The sequence below is a fragment of the Phasianus colchicus genome, chromosome 23 (assembly GCF_987193195.1).
Source record: "Phasianus colchicus chromosome 23, bPhaCol1.hap1.1, whole genome shotgun sequence".
In the NCBI taxonomy this organism is placed as follows: domain Eukaryota; kingdom Metazoa; phylum Chordata; class Aves; order Galliformes; family Phasianidae; genus Phasianus; species Phasianus colchicus.
Genome location: NC_143458.1, coordinates 3,075,645 through 3,091,414, shown reverse-complemented (window position 1 = coordinate 3,091,414; position 15,770 = coordinate 3,075,645). Strand labels below are relative to the sequence as shown.

The following is a 15,770-nucleotide window of genomic DNA, read 5'->3' as shown; positions in this document are numbered from 1 at the left end:
GAGAAAAGGAACGTGGGAATGAAATAGAGCAGGAGGCAAGTTGTATGGGAGGAGTGAGAGAAAAGGTAGAGGTTGCTCCTGGTTGCTCTTCACCCCTCTTCTCTCTCTGACACAGGTTGTTCACTTGGACAACATGAAGCATGAGGAAGAGCTCCAGAAGCTCCCCCTGCAGCCCCCATACTACGACATGGCAGCCAGTGAGCCCTCTGCCTACACCGACAAGCTGGTAAGGGGAGCAGAGGGCTCAGAACACCCACCTCAGCCTCCCTGCTTTCACCCCAGTATCCCTCACCCCATGGCAAAAGACCCCATATCCAGCCTTCATGGGACAGCCAAGCCAAGTATCACCCCATCACCCTCTTGGGTTCTGCAGCAAAGCTTTTCAGAGAAATTGTTGGCCAGGCAGAGCGTGCTAGGGTTTGGCTCTCTGCTGACAAGTTCCTTAAAGCCCCTTGTTTTGTGTGGATTTGTTCAGTGGCAGAGAGGGAGATGCTAATGTGAGACAGCAGCAGCAGAGAGATTAAGGGTCAGGGAGAGATGCTAGCAGCCAGGCGGAGGGGGTGAATTTCAGGGAGCGAGACTGGGGGAGAAAATGTAGATATAAGAGGGCAAAGCATGGGAAACAGATCCATCCCTCCCCCACCCCACAGCATGGGACCGCTCTCTGCATCCTCTGTGAGACCTCACATGAGGGCTGCAGGTCTCAACATCAAAACCAGATGCCTCAACTTATCAGCATGTGAACCTGCTTCTTTGCCAAGGCGTTATAATCACCAGCCAATATGGAGGGATACTTTATGAACGTGACTAATTATTGCAGCCCTCCTGTTCATTTTGGAACGACCCTTCGATGTACATTCCTGTGCAGATAACAGAAGGATGGGGCCCAATGACCTTTAGCCAGCAGTAAGACAGATGCTGAGGGCATCGGTGATAAAATGGCTCAGACACAGCTCTGCACTGAGCCATGCCAATGTGATCTTCTTTACTCCAGCCAAGCTGAAAGTGGCTGATGGCCCTAAAGAAAAACTTCCTCTCAGACCCCTCCCTCAGCCCTGGGCTTATCTCCAGCCCCTTGCATCAAGGCAGGTGGGTTTGAAAACAAAGCACAGGACATCCGAGGCAGATGGGTTGCTCTGTGGAAAGCAGCTGAGAACTGCTTTTCAGGCAAGCAGAAGGATGGAGGAGCTCATTTTGGGAAATAACGAGCAGTCAGTTAATTAAGTGGCAGAGTTAGTGATGTGAGATGGGGCCTGATGGGTAGCTGCTCCGTAACCATGGGAACAGAGTTTGCTGCTCTCAATCCTGGTCTGAGAAGATGCATTTCCACATCCCATGCTTGGCACTCTCTGCTCCTTACCCTCACTCCCAGCCCAGCAGCAGTGGGCTGCAGTTTGCTCCTGCCCACCAAGAGAATCCCTCAGTGCTGGGGACATGGGGTCTGGGTGACTCAGCTGCTGCAGCTGTGTGGCACAGCTGGGTTGGGACCTGCCCTCTGCTCTCTGTGGCTGGCAGTCCCTGCAATGCTCCCAAGCTCCCGTTGCCTGCACACAGAGCATCTTGGCTTTGTGCCCCAGGAACGAGCCGAGGCTTGCTCTCGTTTCTTGCTAAATCACCACATCCTTTGGGCAGGCAGCAGGTTGTGCCAGTTCGTGACTGGCAATGGGAAGTAAGGAGCCCCTTTGTGCCAAACAGAGCTGGGAGTGCTGGGTGTTGCTCAGATGGCACAGCTGGGGCCAGGCTGCATCACGTTGCTCATCCATGCCTTGCAGAGCCAACTCCTGCCCCGCTCCTTCCAGGACCACTCACACGAGGCACATTTTTCATCCATTCCCTACAGCTCCACTGGGTCTCTGCCAGCCTAACACAGCCCCAACTCCCTTCTCATCCTTCCCCAGCAGCAGCACTGCTGTATGCATGGGTCTGGGATCCTTCAGAGGGGAAGGTAAAGAGAAAGACAGGATATTCCTGTTCTGCTTGTGCTTCATCAGGAAATCTGACGAGGCAGCGTGTGGAAGAAGATGAGAGTTAAGGGGAAGTGATTCTGCAGGAAAATGGGGTGGATGCATTGTGCTTTAAGTGAACTGTGCAAAACCTCCTAATTTGGGATAAACTGCTTTCATCACTCAGCTGCGTGAAAGCCACCGCCTGGGGAGGGCAATTTCATGGCACGAGAAGGGGAGCTGGAAAGTGATTAAAGATGATGAAGAGAAGGGAGGGGGAAGTGGGAGAGGTGGCAGGAGGAGAGAAACTAAGAGGTGGGGGGTACAGGTAGGAATGTGTGGGCCGGGGAGAGGCTGGAGCACATCTGCAGGTAGTGGAAGAGGGGAGTAGAAGTGGGTATGGATGTGGGAAAGAATATGAACATAAAGCTGATGGCATAGATGTGCAAGGGCAGTGCAGTGGATATTAAGAGTATAAAAGCATGCAAGGGATCACAGCGTTGTTTGTACTGTCTTTGAGCCCTTGTAGGGCAAAAGCTTTGGTGTGCATGGAGGTATTTAAGCAAGAGTGAATGGGCTGGAAGGTGCATGCATGCTGCAGGTTGCATGTCTGTGAGCGTTGGTGCCCACGTGCACAGCGAGGTGTGCAAAACCATAGGCACACCCCATGGGCACAGAAGCATCCGTGTCATGCAAATATTGTGTGTAAGGAGGAGCGTGAGAGGTGGGAGCAGGGCATGCATAGGAGCAGTGGTGTGATTGGTGTAAGCATCAGCAGTGCCCATTTGCACAGGTAGAAGGGAAAGTTTCATTGCTTCAGACAGCAGAATAATTCCTCCTTTTTACAGGGCAATTACCGGGGTGCCGATGCTGATGATTTACACAGAGCGCTTGCACGTAGCAGTGCTAGACCTTGTATACAAGCCACATTATTGATATTGTAATAAATTCTGCTCCCAACAAGCAGCAGGGAGCGGGAGCGAGCCCAAGAGCAGCAAAGAGCAAGGGGACTCCCCAGAGCAAGCATCTCCAGAGGAAAGCAGCATATCTGGAGAGGAGGGAGGGGAAATAGAATCATAGAATGGCCTGGGTTGGAAAGGACCACAATGATCATCCAGTTCCAACCCTCCTGCTATGTGCAGGTCGCCAACCAGCAGACCAGGCTGCCCAGAGCCACATCCAGCCTGGCCTTGGATGCCTGCAGGGATGGGGCATCCACAGCCTCCTTGGACAAAATAGAATGGGAAGGAGCTCAAGGCTCAGCCTGCCTTTATCTGAGACTGGAGAGGGTGCTGAGATAGAAAGATGAAGGGGAGCATTCTGCAGAGCATAGGTGGAGGTTTGAGATGAGCTGTTACCATTCACCCTCCTCGATGCCCAGAGCACCCAGCAGCCCTTCCAGCAGCTGGCACACACCCAGCTCATTAACAGCTGGCACAGGATTGAGGGCATTACAAACACAGGGCAGAGAAATATTTTCAGATTCGATCACTTTTGCATTATTGCTGTGTGATGCAGCCATTTTGGAATAGCTTTCCCCTTTCCCTGTCCCTTCTCCATTTGGAAGAGACAGCTCTCTCCTCTCAGCTCTCTCCTCTCAGAGAGGCTTAGCAGGTGCTCAGCAGAGAAATTAAAGATCCTCTGCAGAGAAAGGATTGAAGGCACCTCACACCTCAGCCTCTGACACCAGGAGTGTCCCTAAAACACCCCATTCCTCCTCCTTGGGACTCATTTCCCCCCAAGTGCTGAGGTTTCCAGGTTACCCTGCTTCCCAAGGTTCTCTAACTGTAATTGTGTGCAAAGCATGAGCGATGTCTGGATGGGAGTGATCAGACAAATTGGGTAATATTCCACACGTGCAGCTCTTGCTGATAAACCTGCTTAGAAACAGAATGCCCATCAATATTTCCAAGCCAAAGAAGGATGCTTTTGGCATCTATTAGACATTATAACAGCCACAGAACCATGCTGCGTAGTTCATCTGCTATAGCATAATGTGCAGTCAAGCCTAGTGCAAAAATGTGTTGTATAAGAAAAGTCATAACAGCCCCCAAACCAGGGCAACACAACAGCACCGGTTAAGCAGTGCCATTTCCCTACAGCAATACAGCTGCAGCTGCTCCCTGCAGGTTAACTCCATCCTGACACCCCAGGCTCAATCCTTTCTCATCACTCTCACCCATGCACCCCAAACTGTTGGCTCAATGCTGACATTTCAGGTATCTCACGTGGTCTGAGTTCACCAAGCTGCCCTGGCTGGGGACGGTGCTGGTCTCAGGGGGTGATGGCAAGCAGGGAGCAGCAGAGTGCTGCCAGCTGGTCATTGGGCTTGCAGGTGGAGCAATGCCGTGGGGACCTTGGGTTTAATTCGGGGTTTTACCTGACTGATTGCTCATGCCATCCCTCCCTCCCTCTTTTTAACTGTTTTTTCTTCCTCCCCTCTCACCCTTCTTTCTTCTTTCTCCCCCCCCCCATCACTCAAACCCCATCTCACCTCATCCACTCACTCCCTCCGGCTCGGCTCCCGTCTTCTCACCCCTCCTGACCCCCAAACCTCTCCTCCTATTCCCCCCACTGCCTCGCTGCTCTCTTCTCTCCAGAACTCTGGCACCAAGGACTGTGATGTCCACTATGCAGAGCTGGACACGGCCGCTCTGGCCTCGTCACCCAGTCCTCGGACCTCCATCCATGCTGGCGGAGACCTAGTCGAGTATGCAACCATCCAGCCCAACTTACGCTAGCGCATGTCACTCTAGGCCCTTTCCCCTCAGATTCTGGCCTCAAGGTACACAACTGCACTCTGCCTTCCTCACTGTGCTCCTCTCTGCATCCCCCGTCCTTGTCGTGGAGTGCTCCTAACCCATCCCACCCACCCCCTCCTCCCGCACGCTGCCCTTGTTTTGGGGGCTGGAGGAACGCCTTTGCCTTCTGTGCATGCTCTCTGTTGTCCTTTGCTTTCTACAGGGAGGTGAGGCACGTGGGAGGGAAGGGTTGATGGTGGGGCTTTGCAGCCAGCCTGGCTGGAAACGCAGGGAGAAATGAGGTGGGTTTGAGGGATGCAGATCTATTTGGGGCATTTTGGTAAGGGGCCACGTTGCTGAGCAAAGCAGCAGTATCAGGAGAGCAAAACTATGGGAGATGCCAAAAGGGCCTTTCAAGGCTATCCAGAGGAGGAGAAGGAAAGAGAAGGGGACTGAGATGGAAAAAAAAAAAAAAAAAAAGGAGAGTTTGTGTGCGTGGAAGAGACTATAGATAAGAGGGAGCATATGTGCATGTGTGAAAGAACAAGGTGGGAGAGTACGTGAGAGAAATGGGAACACGTAAAGGTTCTTGCGTCTGCAAGTTGGGGAATAAGAGGCAGCCAGGGAGGGATGGAGCATGCAGAATAAAAGAGGCTGCGTTGCACAGGACTGATGCAGATGGCATGTTTTGATGTTTGAGGGGGAAGAAAGATTATTTCTTTCGGTGCTCTCTTTTTCAAAAACAGAGATCATACAGGACTACTTCCCTGTCTGTTCCACTCCATGCATCACCCATGGAGCTCAGGTCCTGCAGCAGGAACTGCTTAGGGTCCCAACTGCATTTAACCCACCAGTGGTTGTTTGGGTTCTCTCCAACTACTAGAGACCCTTCGAAGCAGAACAGTGTTTGCAAAGGGAGCAGTGTCCTCAAGCCTTCTCCCATTGCCTTACCCTATAAGGCAATGGGAGAAGGCTTTCTCAGGTATTAAATGCACTGATTCCTTATCTGAAATGGAGCAAACTCCCCCTTCCTAATCATGGGAGATGTGCTGGGCGATGCCAACAGCTGTTGACCAAGAAAACAACATAGGCAGCTCCCTCTTCAGCCAAGGTTCTCACTCACTCCTTGTCCTCATCTATCCCCCATGGTGTGGCCACAGCATCCATCTTGCTCTTTTCCATTTAGTCTGTTGCATTGTAACTGGGAGGAATGGGCTGTGGGGTCAATGGGGCTATTGCCTCACAGGGTTCTCAGTACACAGCAAGAAAGCAAAGGGAAGGCTGGAGAAGGCACACAGCAACAATAGGCTGGGAACAGAGAAGGAGATGATAAAGGGCAAAGGAATTGGGTCTTTGGGAAGGATGGGAATAGATCCATGCAGGGGGATGAGAAGGAGGAAAACTGCTTTTTAAAAGCCTCACTGCAACCTGAGAGCATCAGTGCCAGCAGGTGGGTGATGGAGCTGGGTGGAAGGCGTGCAGTGGGACAGCTCAGTGTGCCTTACCCCTGTGCCCCTGGTTTTCCCCATGCTGGAAGGAGCCCTGTAGTTCCCCCTCTGTAGCAAAAAAAGCCTTCCTAGGTAAGTATCTGCACAGCCAGGTGCTGGACCCAGCAGTAACCTCTCTCTCTTGCGGTGTCTCGCCCACCCCTGCTCCCAGAATGAGGATCAAGGTCTTCGTAGACGTAACGAGCGAGAGTGGACAGTAAGTTGTGAATGGGTTTGCTTTTGCTTCTCTCCATTGTTGGGTCTGTCTGTCTAGCTCAGCCATTGGGCTGCACCACTTATCCACCTCCCAGCAGCTCCTGGCCACGCTTGGACCATTGGCACAAGCAGGAGCAAGGCAGGCGTTGCCTAATCCCTCCTGGGAGGTCTCACCTCATCCTCCCCAGGGTGGGGGATTTTATTGTCAGCAAAAGGACAGTAATCCTCCAAATCCAAATTTGGAAATCCTCCCAGTCTCTCTGAAGCAAAAATAAAGCCAGTCATATGGTGCTTTGAAGGTGTAATCTCACCGCCACAAAATCTCCCTGCGAAGACACACCGCAGATCAGGGTGATTTCTGTATGCTGCTTTAATTATTTCCTCCCCCTTCACCTCCCCACACTCCTGTTCTCAGCTTTATTTGGGAATTTCTTGTCCCCGTTACAGCAAGAACAGCTCAAACCACGAGACTTGCACTGAGATCCCGGCCAATTAGAGAGCAGGGTTCAGATTTCCAGCTCTGCTTTCTCAACACCCCTATAAACCCACTGTAATACTGAGCTGGAGATATCAGACAATCAGCAAGTGCTGCCTCAGCTCCCAATTACTCCATTTCCTCCCCATTAATGCCAAAAAGTTGCATGAGCATCCCCCATTAAACAGCCCCATCTCCAATTTGCAGGAGAAAAAGCAAAGCACAGAGGTGGCTCCTCATTAGCTTCCCATCAGTAGGATGAGGATTCCAACCCTGATAAAGAGTAGAAGGGTTGGCACATAGAGAAACACCACGGGAATAAATGCTTAAGGTTACGGATGGTCTATGATGCTGTAGGATCAGAGAGCAGGTAAGTAGCTGCAGTTGGTGGAATGCAACCTTATGGGTGTGCTCATTGCATAAACAGTGCTTGCACTATGTCTGTGGGTGCATCCATCCCTCATCGGTGCTCCTTCTCTTCATTCTGAGGATTTCAGCTCTGGGATGTCCCAGAAATGAGAGCAGGAAACTGGGAAGGAGTTCTTCACTTTTAGACCGACAAGAACAGATTATTGTGTTGGATACAGTGGGGTTGGAGGGAGCTAGAAGTACTGTGGAGATACCTGAGAGGAGAAAGCAGGTGAAAAGGAAATGGGGAAGATTTGAGAGCAAGTCATAGCAGAAATCAGAGCCAATTCAATCAAATAAAGACCATTTAAAGGTAATCTTCCAGACTGTCTGAAACGGATGGATTCCTGACATCCCCTTCAATCAAAGCTCTTGGAAATAGAACTGGGGGTGGGAGGGGGAAGGATGTAACCCAGATAATGAAGAATTTTATAGAGCCACGTTGGAAACAAAGACAATGAGGAGAAGTCAGGTGGGGGAAGGTGGCAGAGTTGTGTGCCAGTTCAATTTAATTAGTTCATTATCCCTAATTTAATTTCAAACTTTGTTAGAGATAAATTAGATTGGAAAAAGTCACAGTGGGAATGGGGAAGGAAGTCAAAGGGCACTGGCTGCTAAACATGTTAATAAACATCAGGCTGATTCTGTTCTCATCCCTTTTGCTACGTAGATAAGGAAACAAAGCAGGAGTGATTGCCTCCTGGCTTCACACACCGAGAAAGGTGAAGGCAAATGGGGAAACCCTTCCTTTGCCCCTGCACTGGGGGTCTCCAGCTGCCCTGCTGTGAGAACTGAGCACAAAACACAGCCAGAAAGAAAAGCAGAGCTCATCCATACTCACCTGGCCAGAAGTGCTGACAGAATGGCACTGGTTCTCTCCAGTCTTGCTATGTGGATGGTTCTTTCAGACCCACACTGGACAGACAGAAAGATGCATGGTTTGGTGGACCACAAGCAGCCAACAATGCTGTATCTCACAGCCCCTTTTGCTCCTCTCACTGCTTGCTGCTAACAACCAGTTTGGCTTACACAAAATATCTGTGTGTGTCAAATGAGAACATCTTTTCCATTAGACCTTCCTGTCTGTGAGACCTTCTGAACCCTCACACTTGTAGAAAGCCCTCTTCTTTCCTATTGCATGCCCAAAACTATACAAACCTGCCCTCCTCTTTGAACAATAGTAGTTTGCTAGCCAGGCTAAGAGCCCCTCTTGCCTGCCATATCTCACTAAGGTTCAATCACTGAGGTCACCTCCCTTTCAGGTTACCCACCAGTAACTCACCATGCAGGAGGAGATCAGAGCTGACACCTTTTTCCATCCCCATCAGCACACTAAGGCAGCATTCCACTGCTTTCAAAGTGCCCCGAGCACAGGTTATACAGGAAGAGGATCTTTGCATGTCCTTAGGTGCTAACCTTTCGCTATCCCTTTTTTATCACCTGATACAATCAGAGGAATAGCGATCAGCTGTTCTCCATTCCTTTCTTCCCTTATGGTGTGGGTTCCTGTTGATGCTGTGTAACTGGTGTAGATGTCACTGCCTCTCTGAGTGTGTGCTGCCGCAGGGATGTGTGTGGTTCATAGTAAAACAAGTTCTTTACACTGAGGGCAGTGAGGCACTGGCACAGGTTGCCCAGAGAGGCGGTGGTGCCCCGTCCCTGCAGACAGCCAAGGTCAGGCTGGAGGGGCTGTGAGCACTGCTGGAGCTGTGGGTGTCCCTGTGCACTGCAGGGAGGCACCAGGCAGCCTTTGAGGCTCCCTTCCAACCCAAATCATCCTATGGTTCTATGAAAACCTCAGGAGATAGGTGTGGGAATGACTCACCCGAATGTCAGAGATACCAATGCATAGAAGGGATCTAGAGCTGTCTGTCCAGCTCGAGACTTCAGACATCTCAAGCAGTGGGACGCACCATTTTGCCAAGGAAAGAGAAAAGAAAGTCAGGTTGGCCTTAGCACTGCAGCTGCTCTAACTCCTCACCCTCCCGTGGCCTTCTCTGCCTTTGGAGCACCAGCCCTCCAACCTTGCTGCCTCTCACAGCAGTCTGAACCATCAATAAATTATTGTCGACACTTTGTTTTCTACATGATTTTTTTAAGCGTCCTGGTGAAATATTTATCCAGGAACTGGCAGCAGAGGAGTTGAGTAGATTGCTCTGTTCCTTCAGGCTTTTTCTCCTGAGGGTCAAATCCTTGTCCTCTTCACTAAACCAACTGTTTGTGCTGTGTTCAAAGAGAGCAAGGAAGGACTCAAGGGCAAGCTACTTGCTTCAGCCAGCCCTGAATCAAACCATGGGCATAAAAGGCCGTTGCTGGTGGGTTTGCTGCCTCTTGGAGATGAGATTAGCCCTTGGTGAATGCAAGGTCATGGTTAATCCTGCTTGGGTCGTTTTGCAAGGCTTCAGCATGGGAAAGAGCAGTGAGCAGGAGGGAGCATCCCACCTCTGCCACCCCATGGGGAGCAGGGATTGCTTGGAGCTGCTCTGAGCTCCCATCTTGCAGATGTTTTACATTCTTCACGGTTGCTTTGACTCACAAGCCTGGTGCTGAGGCTGACAAAGGAGCTGCTCGCACAGGTACAGCTCAGCACTATTGGCTGCTGGGTAAACATCGGGCACAATAACCTATTGTACTTCCAGAGCTGCTGGTCAGACAAATGTGCCCTTTTGTACAGCAGAGCACAGGTCTGTGTTGGACCAATGATGCATACCAGCGCCACTTTTACAAAACTCAGGTGTGGATGTGTTAGGAAGGCTGTAAATAAACTGCCCCTCCTTGCTTACCGCCTGCTGTATTGAGAGAGGCAGAGACCATACAGGCAAGGAGGAAAGAATGCAAAACCTATACATATTCTTTAGCCCAATGGATATTACAGGAACTGCGCCAATGCTGTTGAAATATGAGGTTTTATCACCCAGCTTTCCATTTTTCCGAAGCAGCAAGCAGAACTGTTTAATTTCCCATCCTATCCGCTGTATGTGAGCCTCAGCAAGGAGCTGAGCTGCGTGTTTCACGGCCGGCGGAGTTCTCACCCTTTGACTTTTGTCTCTGCTTACAGAACTTTGGAAAGTGTCACTCAGAGATACCGAATGCGAGTGATTACCTGACCCGCTGCTACTCACACGACGGTCGCTATCTGCAGAAGATCCCCCACGTTTACGCCCCGCTGTCAGACCTCCCACAAGATCTCTATCCTCACCACCCCGACATCTCCTTCTGCTGCCCTCCTCCCGGCTCCCGGGCTCCGTACATCTGTCCTAAGGAACAGTATGTTTAAACATCAGCACAGAGAAACGAAGACGCTCGTGGTTTTCACTCCCCCCGACCCCATCACTCAACAACCAAGGCCTTTTAAACCCCCTCTTTGCCATTTGCTTATTTATTGATTTATAGGTATTTTTTTAATTTGGGTGCAATTGTAAGTGACTTGGTTAGGTTAAGCGTCTGCCTGGCTTCTTCACGCCCAAGGGAACACTCTGCCTTCGCCCACATCTCATCCCATCCCTGAGACTCTCTTTCCTCGTGCTGGCCCTCCTGTACCAAGCTGGCTATGTGCGTGCATGTGTATGTGGGTGGCAGCTGCCCTGCGTTGGATGGGATGTGCCCAACCCCAGATTAAATGTCCGTAGGTTCCCATCTCCACAGTTTGCACCAGAGTAGCCAGGTGTGGATTCTTCACAACCCCTTTGGAGAAAATGGTTTTCCCCATTGGCAGATAGGAGACCCCTGTTGCAAAGAGATAACCAGCCAAGATTACTGAACCAAATAATAAGATGCTTCTAAAGAAAGATACTCAAAACCAACCCAAAGGAGAAGGAAGGGCTTGGTTTAGGGATTGTGTATGTCCTTCTTCTCTCCTACTCCCACCTCCAATTGCTTGGATTGGCTCTTTTTAACCCAAATGGCACTGGCATGTATTCAAAGCAAAGGCATCAGAGAAAGTATTCTTTGAATAACCTTCTTATAACCTGAAACCCAGAGGGGGAAAAATTTGAAAGGAAAACGATATATCTCATTTTCCTTTTCAGAGCCTAGTGTAACCCCCCACTAGCTTTTCTCCCTCTTCTCCTTGCATCTGTTGATTGGAATTTCAAAATGAACTCAGGCAGAATATGAAGAAAAAAAATCACAATTTCAGGTAATCTTCTTACTCTTAATGAAGGATAAAAGCCAACAGAGGAATCTGGCCTTTTAACCTTTTTTAAAGCATCTTAGTTTGGGGACTATTTATTTTTTCTAATATTTGGAATGTGTGTGGGTATGTAAATCCAAACGTGTACATTCCTGCAACCATGAAGTGTTTTAGAGAAGGGAATTTATCTCCACATCACATTTGTGTTCACTTGTATTAGAGGACAAATAAATATAGAGATACACTTATATGTATATAAAAGCAAAGAAGAGGAGAAAAAGGAATGAAAACCTCACAAGAGAGCTTGGTTTTGAGGATAACCTTCACCTGTTTCACCCAGCTGTGGCAGAGAAGAGGTGAGGCTGGGACAGCTGAGAACAAAGTGTGTGCCCTCTTGGGGAATGGGCATTTGCTTTCCTTTGTCCCGGGTTGGGGATTGGACATTCTGCAGACAGCATCACTCCAGACACCAGGAGGATGTCAGAGTCAAGAGTGGGGGGAGTGGAAGGAATCACACCACCACCCTGCTGCCCAGGCACCAAACTGAGCTCCAGTGCCACTTCCACCACTGAGCAGCCCACCCCACGCCCAGCTCACTGCAGGGTGAGGGTGCTGACCTGGATGCTGTCCTGGGAGCTGCCCAAGCACTCTGGAACCTCTTTATTTTTGTATATCCAAATTTAAGCAGCTGTAGTTGTTCTATGCACTTTCTTTGTTCCCATCACCTCGAGCAGCCATGGGACTCACCCTGCTTGTCCTCCTTTCTGCACAGAGAAGCACAGCCTTGCCGAGTCCCTGCAGGCATAGATGAGAAATGGATGGGGAGGTGGCTGAGGGTCATGCCTGGGTGGCAGGCAGGGTGCAGGCAGAAGGATGCTGATGCCTTTTCCAGCTGAAATAGGCAATGCCTGCACAGCACAGCAGCTTCTCTGTGCTCCAGTGCCTGCGGTTCTCCCATGCCCAGAGGGTCAGGAACTGTAGGACATCGCCTTAGAGTATGAGGTGCAACTTTTCCAATGCCACCCTGTCGGTCTTGACTGATTGAGGCCTTTTTGGAGTCGTTTGGACTCCTATTTCAGTCTCCAGAGAACTCAGCCAAGCACATCCCTACACCAACGGACCTGAGTGCTTCAGATAACGTGTTTTTCTCCCTTTTGTTTTCTTCTCAACACACCTTGGAGCACTTTCTGTCTACCACCAAGCTAGAACCAGGTGTGCTCTGAGCTGAAGCCATGGCAGCACATCCAGCCCAGCAGGGGCGACCATGCTTTGGACTCTGCCAAGTCTGCTTTTGGTCATCCTGTTAAGAAAAATGGAGCGGTGCTGGAAAACCCTGGGGTCTGTGATGTCCTGGAGCCAACCCAGCATCACTGCTGAGAGAAAAACCTTCCAAATTTCCCTGTCTGCATGCCTGTAATAGCAGGATGCTGCCTGCACAGCAGCAATTAAGGTAGATTTGATTGGGAGCCTTCATCTGCTGCAGTTTCAGCCGGATCTAAACATTTAAATGGGAAGTGGAATACAGTCAGGTCTTCAGGTGAATTAGGAAAAAAAGCTAGGGGAAATGGCTGTTTGCCAGACAGCATTTTGCAAGTGGCTTCCTCTGCTGCTGGTGGCTGGAGGACGGTGCTTTGAGGAGGAGGGGGAAGCAGAGGCACAGATTGCAGCATTACACAGAGCCCGTGTGCGCCTTTGAATTGGAACTGCCCACAGATGGCAGCCACAAAGGGTTTTACTGTGCTTTTCAGCAAAGCAACAGGATTTCGGTCCTCCTCAGGAAGGGGAAAAGAGAGAAAAGCCTAAATTCAATGTAGCCTCTCGACAGTACAAACGTTAAGCCTAGGGATGCCTTGGTTCTCTTTGCCTCTTAATGTTCTCTCTTCTCCTTAAGAAATGCATTGGTCTCAAAGAATAGCAAAAAGAAAGTCTGTGCACACCACCGAATTGTGGAAAGAGGCAAAACCCCACCTGAAGAAAGAGACAGAGCACTATTCGAGCCATTTGTTTTGGTTTTACAAAGCCACACTTAGCAATGCTCTAATGCTCCAAGCCCTCCCTCCCTTCCCACGTGGTTGCACGACGTTTGCCAAATGGCCACTTCCAAACTTTGCTGGACCTGATGCCAAGGGCTGAACACTGGCTTTGCTCCATGCTAAGGCTGCCCACGCTGACCTTGCAGGAGCACAAAGCCAGCAGTGCTGATGGGAGGCGTTCCCCTCTTGCCACGGCGTGTGCTGATTTGCAAAGATACTGCTCTGGGAACAGAAACGTTGCTGGGTGGATGGCTGAACAAGTTGAGCAGGAAACTGGTTGAGTTTGTGCTAGCAGCGTGCATTGGGGAGTTGGGTGTTATTCCCCACGTGAGACATGAAGCCATTCCTCCTGTTGCTTTGTACTTGGGTGAAATGTGGCAATTTCTGTTCCATGCGCCGGTGGCATTGACACAAGAGCTCTTGCAGATGGAAACGACTGATCACAGAACTTAAATAAAAGTGAACTGAGGAGTTACAACAACTGTCTTGGCTGTGAAGCTTGCATCAGGCACTTGACCTCTTCCTTTCTCCTAGTGCCGACTTATTCCTGCCTTGTTCACTGCATACATCACCCCCTGCACACTCATATTATGTAACATCCAGGCTTGCACACCCTGGAGGGCAGTGCCTGGAGCATATTGCTGCTGCATCTCTGCCCTCAGAGCCACATAAACAGAAAGAACACCCAGGTGCCCTAGGGGAGATGCCTTCTCTATTCATTCTGTTCCCTTCTTGGGAAACCTCCTCCATGCTTCCCAGTGTGAGTGGGTGGAAGAGGCTCAGAGCCATCAGTGGCCCTATTCCAGGCCAGCAGCTACTGGGGGAAGGAATGGGATAAATCACCTCTCAGGCTTCCTCCTCTCCAGCTTACTTTTTCTACCCCAATTTCCATACTCACCTGTGAGTTGAATGCTTAAGGTGACAAACACGTGGCACCTGCCTTTGGTTGGAGGGGCTGCTTACAGCCCAGAGGGAAGGGAGAGCCCAGAGCCCCCCTTTCCCCCAACCATCATACAGGGAAGGCAATATCTACATCTCTGGGGTGTGAACCCAAACCATCTCTTCCTTAGAAGGTGCCCAATCAGACAGCTTTGATCAATACACCATTAGAGAATTTTTAGCACAGACCACTAATGGTGAGAATGGGAAATCCGCAGGGTATATTTTTAATAAAAAAGCTCCACTGCACGTGGAGAGAGCCTCTGCTTCTGGATGAAGATCTTTTGAAACAGTTCTGCTCCAGATCTGGGTGGGCAGATGGCAGAGGGCAATTTCTCATAGTGTAGGGGCATAGGAGAACCCCCACCCACCCATGGTCCAGGGCAGCACGTAGATCCAATCACGGGATGTGGAAAGCAGACTGCTGGCAATGCTACCATCACTTTGCCCTAAGCCAGACAGGTTTATCCTGTCTTGCCAGAACCTGGCACCTCCCCTTGGGACTGTTCTTTGAGAAAAGAAGCCAAGTTCACTTCTGCCTGGTGCCATTTGCACAGCAGCTCCCACTGCTGGGGCTTGCTCAGAGTTTCAAGGGCACCCCAAAATGCACGCAGCTACCAGGGGCACTTTGCACGGGTTGGGGGGATGATGCTGCTCAAACACAGGTGCTCCCAAACACAGCTTTTTCCTTATTTCCCCTCCACGACTGGGTGTGGAAGCAGGTCAGCACTTCAGATGAGCTTTGACGTCTCTTCCTCTCATGTCCACGTGCTACGATCGATGCCTCCCTCAGAACATAGAAGCCACTTAGCATGTACTTAGAAATATAGGCGTAAATCTATATGTTTTCGACTAAAATATTGTTTTTACCAACACTTGGACTGCACAAAATACGTAAGATGCATCAAAATACTCCTATAGCTGAAAAGATGCTGCTTTATCCTCGGAGCTAGCCAGCTTTATAAAGAGCTTTTCATACAGTAGCAAAAATAGGCACCGTGGAGGGCAGACGATGCACCGTGAGCATGGAGTGGAATGAAGGAGCTGCAAATTAAAGGAGAGCACAGAGAAGAGCTGCATTAAAGATTCCACATCTCTGTTGCAAACAGGGATGGCTGATCTCTTTCTGCTATGCTGTCATGCTCTATTTTCTTTCTCTTTATGTCGGATGGGAGGTGAGGCTTTAAAATCTGCCAGCAGTGCATCCAGACCCATTCCTCCATGTGAGCAGCACCTCAGACTGAAAGCTTCCTTCCCTCCCCCACACCCCCCCCCGTAATCCAGGCTCGAGTACCATCATTTTCATATCAGTACTAATTACATTAATTATTCTCCTCAGTATAAAACTCATTAAGCTGGAATTTATGGTTCATTAACTCAGAGCTCCTTCCTCGTG

The 15,770-nt window shown here is 50.0% G+C and overlaps 1 protein-coding gene and 1 long non-coding RNA gene across 3 annotated transcripts in view; one reads left to right on the top strand and one right to left on the bottom strand.

Annotated features, from left to right (window-relative positions):
* NECTIN1 (nectin cell adhesion molecule 1) overlaps positions 1-13,901 on the top strand; it is a 74,181-nt gene extending 60,280 nt beyond the window's left edge. The window contains exons 8-9 of one of the 2 annotated variants that reach the window (XM_031599825.2): positions 116-226; positions 10,329-13,901. In XM_031599825.2, the coding sequence (XP_031455685.1) occupies positions 116-226; positions 10,329-10,547 (330 nt within the window). In that variant the 3' untranslated portion in view covers positions 10,548-13,901. Of the gene's footprint in view, positions 1-115; positions 227-4,543; positions 4,700-10,328 lie in introns of those variants that run through there. The other variant, XM_090123713.1, reaches the window with a different exon arrangement.
* On the bottom strand, positions 7,260-8,662 carry LOC116233120 (uncharacterized). The gene is made up of 3 exons (XR_004167900.2): positions 8,553-8,662; positions 8,112-8,185; positions 7,260-7,485 (listed from the first exon to the last, which is right to left on the bottom strand). It is a non-coding gene; the product is annotated as an uncharacterized LOC116233120 (long non-coding RNA).
* Positions 13,902-15,770: the final 1,869 nt, after the last annotated feature.